We start from the raw sequence: 13,584 nt of genomic DNA, 5'->3' as shown, positions 1-13,584 counted from the left end.
ACCTCGCTCTTTATGCTAAAGTATTTTTAGAACCCCTCATATGCGTAATAATCTCTGTTCGTTTTAAGTTTCAATGCTACTCTTTTCTTTCAATTGAAAAAACATATTTTTTCATTGTTTCTTTTATAGTAATTTTAGAAAATCCTGCGCCTTTTCATTGAATTTCTGTTCCCCCATGACATATTTCTCCAAAGAAAGATCCTCCCACATAGCCCCCTCCCCTCAACCCCAAAACCAAAAAAAAATCCCCTGAAAACGACTCTACACTTCCCAATAACCATTATTATATGTAAACACTGGCCGAAGTTTGTAACTTGTAGCCCCTCCCCCATGGACTCTGGGGGAGTAAGTCATTCCCAAAGACATAGTTATTATGGTTTTTGACTAGGCGGAACAAAATGGCTATCTCAAAATTTTGATCTGTTGACTTTGGATAAAAAATGAGCGTGGGAGGGGGCCTAGGTGCGCTCCAATTTTTTTGGTCACTTAAAAAGGGCACTAGAACTTTTCATTTCCGTTAGAATGAGCCCTCTTGCGACATTCTAGGATCACTTGGTCGATATGATGACCCCTGGGAAAAAAAACAAAAACAAATAAACACGCACCCGTGATTTGTCTTCTGGCAAAAAATACGAAATTCCACATTTTTGTAGAGAGGAGCTTGAAAATTTTGCTGTAGGGTTCTCTAATACGCCGAATGCGATGGTGTTATTTTCGTTAAGATTCTGTAACTTTTAGGGGGTGTTTTCTCCTATTTTCTAAAATAAGGCAAATTTTTTCAGGCTCGTAACTTTTGATGACAAACACTAAATTTGATGAAATTTATATATTTAAAATCAGCATAAAAATTCAATTCTTTTGACGTATCTTTTAGCATCAAAATTCCGTTTTTTAGAGTTTCGTTTACTATTGAGCCGGGTCGCTCCCTACTACAGTTCGTTACCACGAACTGTTTGAATACAGGGGCTGTGAAACTGCTGTTTTAACTGTACGCAAGAAATTCTTTTTCAGTTTCGTTTTTTTATACTAATTTCGAAAATGACCGTAACATTTTCGCATCACCTCATTTTTTCAAGAAAAATCTGTGTTGATATTTTGACTAAAACCTAATATGAAGAAATATATTTTCAAGCACTTTTTCTGTTCCAGCATTTTTTTTTAATAATCTGTTATTATTTTTTTTACTTTTCTTTCAGTCAAATCTTTAAAACGCTAAACGTAGATCGGATTTGTCCCCCCTCATAGATTCTATTTTACTTTAATTCACGCAACATTAATACGTAAGAGACATTGAGAATGTCTTATCCTTTTTAGGTTCATCAGAGTTTAGAATTCGTCTTGATCAAAGAATGGAATAATATGCACATGCTCTCTGGCAAAGTCATATAGAGACTTTTACTGGGGGGAGAGGAGACCCGCCTAAAAATTTTATGGAGGACGTAGGCTTAATAAAAACACTGTTTTCGTAGTATAATGTCAATATTCCTCCGAAAACATCGAATATTTGACGCTTTTTGTACAATTTCCTACATAGTTACCTCGTGGCCGTTGGTAGTTAACTACAATAACTAAAAAATTGAGCTCCTTGGTGTATGCGTTGGGAATGGTTTGTTTTTGGAAATAATGCCGAGAAGCAGGAATTAGGACTGTGAGTGGCTAAAATAAGAATAGATGGTAGAGAGAATTAAAGGCTTTCTATTTTTGTACGTGGTTAAGTATCTTATCGTATTATACTGGATTGAAGAACAAGAAGTGACAAAATTATACTTATCTGTCAATGCAATTAAAAAGTAATTAAACTGAAAACATGATAATAATAATAAACATCAAAGAAGGAATTACCTCTGATTCAGTTGTCGGTAATATTTAATAGGGGATAATTCCTCCCTCACCTGAAAGACTAGATTGAAAAATAAGTGAACAACTGCAATAATAATAGCTTAATATAAAAAATAAAAATTATAAATAACATAAATATATGATTAATGTAAACTAATAAGTGATTCCACTGATTAAATTCAAATTACTGAATTTAAATCATTCTTTTTTGGGTAGTTATAATTTTATATTTATTTAATTAGTTCAAGGATTAACCCAAACCCTCGAATTAGAGCTACCAAAATAATGTTTTGTGTACTGCATTAAGTATCTCCATCTTCTGATGTTATTGTCTCCATTAATACTGATATATTGTAGATAAAGAGATCCAGGTTTTGAAGCTGCTTCAGATTGCTTTTGTAAAAAAAAGAGATCATCTTACGAAAATTTCAAAATAATTCAACAAGCAAGAGCCAATCCCAACTAGGAACATTTGACGTTTAAATTGAACGAAAGATTGACACAAAGATACGGTAGCTTTCAATTTTGAGGATTGATGTACCAAGATTGCTGGATTTTGCAATTTTATTACATATTTTTGTGCTAAATTTTCGTGCAAAGTATTATCTTTGAAGTCAATTAATGCTAATCTAATTACTTTACAATTTTTCAAATGTATCTAATTAAATTAAGCTGTTGTAAGGTCTGTTTTATTTATTTTTTATTTATCTTTAGGTCCATGAAAGAAAGTAAAAAAATGACCAACGGAACTATAGAAATGAAAGAGAATGAAATAAAGGAAAAAACAGAAAAAGTTTACATTTCACTAGCTCCTGTACTGCTGAAAACCTTTGGAGTACAATTACTCATAAGTGGCATTTGGAAGCTTCTGGCCGATTTATTGGCTTTCGTTAGTCCTCAAATTCAGAGGTAAGTAAAAAAAGAAAGATTTATGTTAGATGGTATATGTAAACTGCCACAGCAACCTCTGGTCGTTTTTGTCGACAAAAAGGGTTGCGGGGGCATTTTTTTTGTCTTCTTTCTTTGCCATACAAGAAAAGTTGTGCATGAAAAGTGTGGGATCTCCTGTTTTTTCTCTTGAGAAAATAGTGACGCACTCATTTGATGTGGTATCAAAATACACTCTTTCGTTTTAAATCAACTTAATCTTTCATTTCCCGACAGCGAAATAATTTGGTGCTCTTGACATGATCCAAGTATTTAATATTCTTTTACTTTGCCCCAAAACCTAAAATCCAGCCTAAGCTGTACTGTTATTTCAATTACTTAACATTCATGAGATAAGGCTAAGATGTCTTACCTCAAAACACAATGTGTTTTGTTTGTTTTTAATATATTTGATGATAAGTGACGATTTTACTTTCTCTGTCAGCCAATTATTGCCTCTAAAACGGTTTAATAAAAGCTGTAAAACTACGTCATTCCACTGTATAATCATCTACGTCATCTATGTTTATTTCTCAACAGAATGTTAGACTACAATTTTCAAACATTTTTTTTTCTTTATTTTCATATTTTGAATGTAATAACGAAGTCCGTTTAATTCGCCTCTAATGGTAGAAGCACCGTAAAGTGACTCCCCAGCTATGTTTCCGTACTGAAGTCCATGATCCCTAATCTTGGCTTGTAGGATTTCGTTCATACCCATGCCGCTGGAATCTTGGAGAGGTACTACAGCAATGAGCCGTTCGTAAATTTCTTTGTCTTTCACATATCTTAAAACAATAGAAGCCTGGTTCACAATCCCAGCGTCTTGAGTTGTGTCCATTTGGACACTGTGCTTTTTTCACCGATTTCGTTCACTATAGCTCTCCGCATCTATTTCAAAATCCTCCTCATCATTTTCTGGACTATCGTCTTAGAAATTTCCTTTTGCTCATATCCTGTATTCCTTTTTACTGATGTTCTTTAAGACGGACATCATATTTCGAGAGCAAAGTTTAACCTCAAGGATTTTTCGGTTGTTTACACCCGGTTTTGTTAGAAGCTAAAGTCCGTTCTGGTCACCATCTGCTCTAGAACGTCATCCCTGTCTCCCCAATAGCTTCACGGCCTCTAAAAACGATTCAGTTCTAGAATGTTTTGCAAGATTTGTTCTTTTCGTTTACTGGCTAAAGTGCTGTTTATATACCATCCAATGTCATGACAGTTGACAGCTTGAGTATATGCTTGAGCTGCAGCGATATGACCTTTTGACTTTTCATATGCCTGGATTTCCTCATTTGCATTCCTAAAAGTTGTGAACCCGGAAACAAACGACTTTCCACTGGAAAACACAATGCATATGCTACAAAAAATTGACTTTGCTCACATTTCTCTAGGTTCAAGAGTAACCCAGAATCGCAAGACGGAACCAGTGGTAAGTTTCCGGTAGTAAATCAAAGCCAAGTCAAAGCTGAGCTTTTATATTTGAGGTTGTGTCGGCTGGAATGGATCTGACGTCATGAAATTTAATTCCTGAGCTAGTGTTGGAATCGACGGTAAAGAATAGGAAAAAGACACGCTTACTGGCCAATGTAGCTTACCATCAGCTAGCTTCGCGTCCGAGTCAGCACTTCCAGTTTGGTTCGGATACGGTGTACATCCCTCTGCTACTGGCTCCACTGGTGCGGAAGACGTCACAGTATTTGAAGACGTTGGTCCACCCTCTGTTGAAACTGGGTCGATGTTACGTGCTTCTTCCATGTGGTTCTAAAAATGTCTTGAAGATCTCAAGACTTCTGTAAAATGTCGCACGCATTGAAGCCAAAACGCTGAATCTTGGTTTAACTTCACTTTTGACGATCTGCAACAATTTTACCGTAATTTTACAGACCCTGTAAAATCAATGTTTTGCTTAATTTACATATTTTATGTAATTTACGTATTTTAATGTAATTTTAAGTATTTTACTAGTATGTTACAAATTTTACTGTCATATTTTACGAGGTTTTAGAATTTTACTGTCATATTTTACGAGGTTTTAGAATTTGCAAAGCACAGAAGCGTTAAGAGGCTAGCAATAACAGGTTTGAATATGATTTTATTTTGTTTATAGCTGTATTACCTGGTTGAACAGGCCATCTCTCTGACTTCCGTTTCTTGTTGAAAGAACGATAAACTACATTATAGTACAAGTAATTATAACTTATAAATGGTAAAATATTAGCCGAAATAAAATTATATCAGTTATGTAAGCTATTAAAGACAGAAACGGCTACAAACAGGGTTTACATATAGCAAAGAAGTAAAAACAACAAAACTGAATAGCTGAGAAAAACAAGGGCAATATCAGCCAGTGGACAGGAAAGAAGTGAAAATTACAGGTCCCTGGCAAAATAGTGAGGGTTTTCGGCAAAAATATCATTCTATTTAATCAATAATATTTATAATTATTATACATTTAATCTTAATCCAAAATGTTCTAACCCTAGAGTAAAAGAAAATTCTAGAGTAAATACTGGAAAGTTGAATTGGTTCAATTTTTCTCGTAGAGGAAAGATCGTCGATGTAGGGTTATTTGTTTTGCGTTTTTTTTTTTTTTTTTTTTTTTTTTTTTTTTTTTTTTTTTTTTTTTTTTATGGGATGATCTTATCAAATTTAAGGTCCTAGAAAATTAGTAGCTTATTCGAACGTAAATTCAAATTCTTTTTAAGAGACTATAAAGAGTGTGTCACGATAAAGTGTTGCTTTCTGCTATTTTATGACACCAATCTGCGAAGCGGCCAAAATCATTTTTATATTAATCAAAATTTCTGAAAAGACAATCAATTTGAAAGTACCAGAACAGCTATATTTACTATTTCCAGTTGTTGAGACAGTAATGCCTAACGGCGGCAGTATCTTACCAGATTTAACCAAGTAAATTCACTTTATTTTTGTTATAAATAAAGTTATTGATCTGTAATTGCGTATCAGCTGTCGTGAAGAAGGGGAGGGTAGTCATTTTGTAGGCATGGGTGGAGGCAGATGCCTCAAAGAGTACATTTTAATACCTAGACTTATAAGCCTAAATGACCCTTACGACAAATATAGAAAAAATATGGTGGGGGGGACGAAGGAATTATTTAAAATGTTTTTCTATGTACCATACATTCCCATGCTATACCGGCACACAGTTGGAAAAGGCAAGCCCCAGCCCAACCAGGAAATTTCTTTGTTAACACCAGGAAATCTCTTGGGAGCAGGGGGGATTTGATTCAACTAGGAACTTTGTTTTCAGCCGTTTTAAATGGTAATATTTCTTTTTTCGATTTATACAAATATTTCAATGTACTAAAAGATATTTACATAATGTGTATACCGATCATCGAATTTTATTTTAAAGTTTATGATGGTTTTAGCCACATATACTATCATGAGCTGCAGTTACTGAGCATTGCTGAAAGATTATTCAATAGGTAAGGAATCCCTGAGGATGCAGACATGGCATAATTGAATCAATTTGAAATCAGCCAAAAAAACTTCATTCACAAGACTTTTAGTAATAACTATTTTAATTGAGGGTCTCAGTTGAAGGTGCGAAGACAAATTGGTGAGAACTGTGTAACTAGTGGAGTTTTTATTGATAATAAATTTAATTTCATTAACTGGTTTAAAAAATTCACTCCTGGTAAAAAAAAGAAGTAATAATGAAAAGCCAAAAAACATATATACGTTATGGGAGAAAACACAATGTCAAACATTTCTTATTACAATGGCTTCAGATATCTGCTCAACGGTATTCAGGCTTGCACAATTTGATGGTGTATTTTGATTGGGATTACCCCAATAATTTAAGTTGTTTTCCTTCTTTGTCTATAATTATACAAACTTTCTTATGCGCTAAAAAATGAAATATGTTTACTTCAAACTCGACATAAATACATATTCAGGTTAAAAAGCTGGTTCTTTGATTTGATGCCATGAAGATTAAGGTTCTTATGCTTCTTTTATTGATAAAGATCGCTATTAACCTACCATTCATGCCCTCCAAGAATTAATTTTTTACTACAACCTGGTCATAGAGAAACATAATTGTTGAGGGCTGAGAGGGGTCGTTCTATCACAAATGTTAACTCATATTGCCCCTATATAGGGCTAACATCTAATGATAGGTAACTAACCATAGGCCAATACGCAATTTATCTTTGGTTTTTCCTACTCTGCTCTCTTTTCTTTGCTTTCCTCAAAATTACTTTACAGTCCCCGATTTCAGAGTGGTCAACACCCCCTACCCCCTTGCAGGTGACCTTGCTTTCAATCAATTACTATCGAATGCGTTACAGTACTGATTACATTGTCTTTAAGAAATTTTTATTCTAGTTTAACGGCCATTGTGTTCAGCAGTTGTTTTGAAAGAATCTTCAGATAAATACAAACTTAAGTCTAAGAAAAAACGAGAGGAGGTTAGAGGTAGAAATTTATATATGGCCCTAGGAGCCGTATCCAGAACATTTGTTAATGGGGGGGGGATATTTTAAATATTTTCTTGCAGATTCGATGTCCTAAATCAGGCACTGTCCAAGTGCTTAGGTATTACCATAGACACAAGATTACCAAAGGGATAAACTAGACTGTTAATTAAATTGACGAAATTCTAGATGAAGTGGTATTCCCTTTTTTAAGCCCAGGAAAATCAGAATAATCAAAATATTATTTTAAAAGCTGAAAATGATGCTTAAGGAAAAATACTAAACTGGTTTTCTAGCTACAGAGCAACTCTAAAACGCCAATTTTACCCTCTAATTCTCAGGGAGTACCATATATTACCCTATTTTATCTTATTTTACCAATTTTACATATTAAATTTTTATTTTAGGGTAATTTTACATAACTACTACTAAATAATCAACAATGAAAGTCTTACCTAGAATCTAGAGCCAGCTTTGAAACCTAGTCCACAAGTTGAAAAAAAGGCAAAAAGTTTTACTGACCTTAGTTCTCCTTATAAACGATAAGTTTATCTGTTTAGGGTGTTTTCCAGCCTTGAATAGTTCTTTTCATCGCCTCTGTCCTAGTTTTTCAGCATCTCCATTATCTTTCCCGTCTGTCACTTCGTCCATCTTCTCATAGGTTTAAAACTGATGAACGTGATAGCCAAAATGTTACGCTTTTCTAAGCTAAAATCTTTCTACTTAGTAAAACGAGACAAATTTATCATTTAACACTTACCAACAGAACACCTTGACACTCAAGTATTTACTGATTCTTTTACTAGCTTGTAACGGTGACACACAAGGTTATGTTTATTAAATTTCAGCCCATGAACGAGCTTGTTTGACAGCAACATTTTCCCCTTTCTAGGGCAGTATGCAGGTATCTACGCTACATCTCTATGTGGGCTTATAATAACACAGTCGAAAATTGTCAAGCAAAACTTTTTGTTGATCATTATGTCGACTAAAAAAGGAAACGAACGGCTCAGAACCTATCAGCCCAGGGGTATTTACCTCCTCGTCCCCGGCACAGTCCGCGTCTGTTCTCAGACCAAATTAGAAAGCAATTAAAGATTTATTCATTAAGAGTAATGGTTTTCATGCAGTATTATATTTTGATGCTGTGAATATACCTATGGCAAATTTCTTAGCATTTATGTTGACAATCCTCGGTTCAACGACTTTCTAGTTGAAAAATATCTCTTTTCTATCTGTATAATATAAATTTCAGTACCCAAACAGTAATGCGTTTCACTAATGTTTGTGAATTTCTTTATTGATAAAACTTGCATGCCCAAATAAACCTTCATTCTTTAGATTTTTTTATCAAGGATGAATCTTCAATATGTTTCAGTAATGTAATTTATGCTTATTGTAGCCTATGCACATAGGTGTGCTCGTCCAAAATTGCCTCTAACATATGTTTAAAATTATGAGTAGTGAAAAGGAAAAGATAAACTTTTAACCATATATGAAGGTGTACCATATTCTAAACATAAGAATACGATTGGTTTTATTTCACCTCTGCTAGCGCATTCAATTTCCATTAAAGTAAAAGACTCTATTAATAAAAGAACATGCTAGGAACTATTTACAATACTCCCGGATAGTAAACTATAAACCATTACTTAACAAACAGGTTTGTGTCAAATGTATCTAATTTCCAGTAATTAATTTTCTCCCCGCACGTGAATTATCCTGGCAATTGGAAACATGCAATGCATAGCTTTATCGAATCATTTTTGCTAGAATGTACTTTCTGGATTATTACAACATCAATTGCATATTTACACGGATGGTTAAGGTAACATTCCGTTGGAGAAATTTCTGGTCTTAAATTTGATTCCTACACCGGACAAAAATCTTTGATAATAAGGTTTCCCAGAGGGAAAGACTTGAAAAAAACGTCTCGAAGAAAAAAAAATCCTTGAAGAAAAAAAGCCTCAACGAAAAGAAAATAATATCCAAAAATAGTACGTAGCACCCACATGTGTGTCGTCATTACGTAATACTCACGTGTGCGCCATTATTACGTAAAATACAAGTGTGCCCTTAGTTACAACCGCGGCTCCCCACTTGACTAGCGTGACTTGAAATCCAACAAGTCACTTGAGATTACTTCAACCTGAGTTACAAGCGAGGGTTCCACACGGGCCCTAAGCTTTAGCAGGTTACGCAAGATTACATCATTCTCAGTTGCAAGCTGGTGGCTTCCCACTTTACAAGTGGGCCCTGAGTGAAATTGGTTGCTAGTAATTTAGAGTTGAATAGAGCTCTATAAACTTTTATTTTCTTAAACAGGGCTCACGTTGAAGCCCCCATATGTCTGTTTTAAGTTTGACTGTTATATAAAAAAAAATCTTCTAGCTGGAGGAAACCCATTTTTTTTAATTTAAAAAGCTTTAAAACCATTTTCTATCCGCGAAATATTATTTAACTCTAAGTATTTTTACAAGGTTTCCAACGTGCCATGAAAACCAAAGAATTATTTTTTTTCTTAAAATGGTCAAGTGGACATCTTTAATTTTTTTTTTTCATTGGCTTGTTCATCTACTTATTTTTCCTCTTTTATCTTGTTTTTATTGGTTGTGTTTTATTTCATTATCCAGGCTTATGAGCAAAGTATGAGAAGAAATAAAGATGACATTTGTGCTTATAAAACCGAAAATAAAAAGTGTTTTTACCCGACATACACGATTTAATGCATGTGGAATGGATTCATGCGGTTTTGGATAATTGTTTGTTTTTAATAGATTTCACCAGTGGTTCTCAACCGATTTTATGCCTTGCCCCACCTAGGCTTTCTAAAAGTCTGGTGAATCCTCGTGGTATTTACATTTAGATGTTCGAAATTTTACCTGCATTCACGTAGGAGAAGCTGAAAAGGCCATAATTTACTTTTTGGGGGGAATTACCATTTAGGTATATTTGATGCTAATAAAAAATATTTTCTGTTAATACACTGCATTACGCTATTAAAATACTATCTTGCATCCTTTTGCTCTGTAAATGGATATGAATAAGACACCATTTATGTGATTTTTTAAAGCTAGGGCTCTAAATTATAGTCAGCCAAAGGGTACACCTCCTGTCCATTATCTACCAAAATAATGCCATGTTGCACCGGTGAGGTTTTGGGAATCACAGGACTAGGCTTATCTAAGCCTGTTGCGGAGAGACTAAATAATTAGACTTAATAAGATAGGGAGTGGATTTCTCGTAATTAATGGAGAATAACAGTGAAAGAGTTTGACACAATTAGATAAATTTGAGTCTATGATTAAATTTATTTTAACAGGTATTTAAGATTTGATTATTCTTTATCTTTTAGACTGCTGATTGATTTCACGGAAGATTTGACAGAATATGAATGGAAGGGGTTTGTGTATGCTTTTACCTTGACCATAACAGCATTTGTGCAGACATTATTCCTTGCTAAGCATTATCGTGCGGTGTATGTTGTTGGAATGAGTGTGAGGACGGCTATCACCTCCGCCATCTATCGAAAGGTAATACTTCACCATTCAAAACTCTTAGAAATAATTTTTTGTGCTTGTTCATCCTAAGACTCATAGACTGATAGCTATAGACTAGTGTCTCCCAAACAATTTTGGACCTTGCCCCTCCTATGCATTTATAAAATACCGATGCCCCCATTCCTCGTAATAATTAGATTTTGGCTTTCAAAGTTTTACGTGTATTACCTGTAGGAACTGTGTAAAACATCTTTCATACAATGCATGACATTATTGAAAAACTAACATGTATTTTTTCCCTGTTTAAAAGCATATGAATCCAACATCATTCACTCGAACAATCGTTTATTTTTTCAAAGTTATAGTTCTAAGGTTTAGTCAACCAGAGGGAGCATATCCTGTCCATGATCCGCCGAAGTATTTCCATGCCCCGCTGGTGGGGCCTGTTCCCAACTTTTGGAATTACGGCTAAGACTGATAACTGTAGACTGAAATTATTATACATCTGTTCATAAGCTTATTATAAATGTTGAAGATCGCACAGGATCCCACAAAACCCACTCAAAACTAAGGTCATTGTTATACATGTTTTGGATTAATTCAATGATAAAGCCTTATTAAAAAGGCCTAGGAAACATGACCAAATTCTGAAGGGATAAATTTAAAATGACAAATTTTTGCCTGGAGGATCTATTCATTTTTAATAAGAATCATAAAGAGAGTAAATTCTTTGATCAATTTTTATGTAATATAAACTGTACACAAAAGATTAGTAAACAACATTCAGCAAAGTCTACACATAATATAAGTAAAGAGCAGCCATTGACACTAGCAAGCAACAATACTCAAAGGAAAAGAGCGTACATTGTTAATTATCAAACGGTTCATGGCCACAAATTATAAATAAACGAATTGGCCAAATAGTAACCAACACTCTAAAAAAGAAATCTCGATAGCAAATAACACAAATAATACGATAGAATATATATATATATATATATATATATATATATATATATATATATATATATATATATATATATATATATATATATATATATATACTAGCTGGCGCTTCGCGCCCCCCCAAGACCCCCCGCGCGCGTAAGTCGTTACGCGCCATATTAGTTACGCGCCATATTAGTTACGCGCCATTGTAGTTGTGTCCCTGTGTCCCACCTGTGAATATAGATAGATTTATATATGTGTTTCAAACTACGTAAAAATTGCGAATATACAACATTCTTGGCTTTCCCAGTGTCTGTCCATATACAAAGCCGTATGTACTAATAATGACGTCATATGCAAACGCTCTTTTTACAAACAAACAAACATGCATTCACACAACTCGTTTTTATATAGATAGATAGATACAATACAAATTAACTACGTAAAACTTGTGAATATACAACAGTCTTCGCTGTCCCATTGTCTGTGCGTATAAATAGATTGTCAGGTTTACCGACCCTCAAAGATGCAACATACAATTGTACATTGGTAAAGCAATCTGTATTAAGATCTATACCGCATTTTTCTAGTGATTGCCCTTGAGCTTTGTTGATGGTGGTTGCAAATGCTAATCGAATTGGGAATTGCAATCTTTTTACGCCTATTTTTAGTTGTAGCAGGTGTGGTGGACACCCTGAAGGATCTATGGAATTTAAAAATTCAGATGGATAATTAACCGCTTCATTTGGTTCCGAAATACAAATTAACTGCGTAAAACTTGCGAATATACAACATTCTTCGCTGTCCAATTCTCGCTGCATATAAATAGATTGTCAGGTTTACCGACCCTCGAACATGCAACGTACAGTTGTCCATGGGAAAAACAATCAGTATTAAGATCAATACCACATTTTTCTAATGATTGACCTTGAGCTTTGTTAATGGTGATTGCAAATGCTAATCGAATTGGGAATTGCAATCTTTTAAATTGAAAAGGCAGATCTGTTGGAATCATGGGAATGCGAGGAATAAGAACAGCCTCACCCTCAAAAGGCCCTGTCAGGATTGTGGCCTCTATTAGGTTTTCCATTGTTTTTTTTTTACGGCAAGTCGAGTGCCATTGCAAAGCTTTGGTGGGTTTATATTTCTTAAAAGTATTATTGGTACGCCTATTTTTAGTTGTAGCACGTGTGGTGGAAACCCTGAAAGATCTATGGAATTTAAAAATTCAGATGGATAATTAACCGCTTCATTTGGTTCCAAAACTGTGTCGACTGACTTGTAAAGGACTGCCTGGTCTTGAATCTTGGTCAAAACAATATTGTTGATTTCGTGGACGTCTATATTTTTGGGTGCGAGAATCGCTCTTTCACTTAGCCATTTATTATTTTTATAATTTTTTAGAATATTCGGAAATACTTTTTCAATCAATTAATTTTTGGACGTCACTAAATTACAGAAATCAGCAGGTAGTTGTATACGTCCTGAAATTGAGTCTACTGGGAGCTTTCCGTTTCCCATTGCCAGCAATTGATCTGAAAATGTTTGACCAGAGTCATCGTTTTGCAATCGGACACGCATATTTGTAGTTAATTTTAATGTTTTTACGTGTGCCCATAAATTAGAATTTTTCAGGCAAGCATTCATTTCGTCTGCAGGAGTTGATCTAGGTATTATAGGTAATGTTTGCCTGAAATCTCCCGCAAGCAATATTAAGGTGCTGCCAAAGGGTTTCGACTTCCCTCGCACATCTTTCAAGCATTGATCCAGAGCCTCGAGCGATTTTTTGTGTGCCATTGTGCACTCATCCCAAATAATAAGTTTGCATTGCTGCAATACTTTACCCATCCCAGATGATTTGGAAATATTGCACGTGGGAGTTTCTGTAGAATGCAAGTTCAGAGGCAATTTCAAAGCGGAATGAG

At 34.6% G+C, this 13,584-nt stretch overlaps 1 protein-coding gene across 1 annotated transcript in view; it reads left to right on the top strand.

The window, feature by feature from the left end:
• Positions 1–13,584, top strand: part of LOC136040348 (multidrug resistance-associated protein 1-like) — a 137,701-nt gene that overhangs the window by 15,565 nt on the left and 108,552 nt on the right. Inside the window, exons 4-5 of the mRNA XM_065724593.1 lie at positions 2,554–2,748; positions 10,567–10,744. Coding sequence (XP_065580665.1) covers positions 2,554–2,748; positions 10,567–10,744 — 373 coding nt within the window. The remainder of the gene's footprint in view (positions 1–2,553; positions 2,749–10,566; positions 10,745–13,584) is intronic.

The sequence above is a fragment of the Artemia franciscana genome, chromosome 20 (assembly GCF_032884065.1).
Source record: "Artemia franciscana chromosome 20, ASM3288406v1, whole genome shotgun sequence".
NCBI lineage: Eukaryota > Metazoa > Arthropoda > Branchiopoda > Anostraca > Artemiidae > Artemia > Artemia franciscana.
This window is presented reverse-complemented; position numbering and strand designations above follow the sequence as displayed.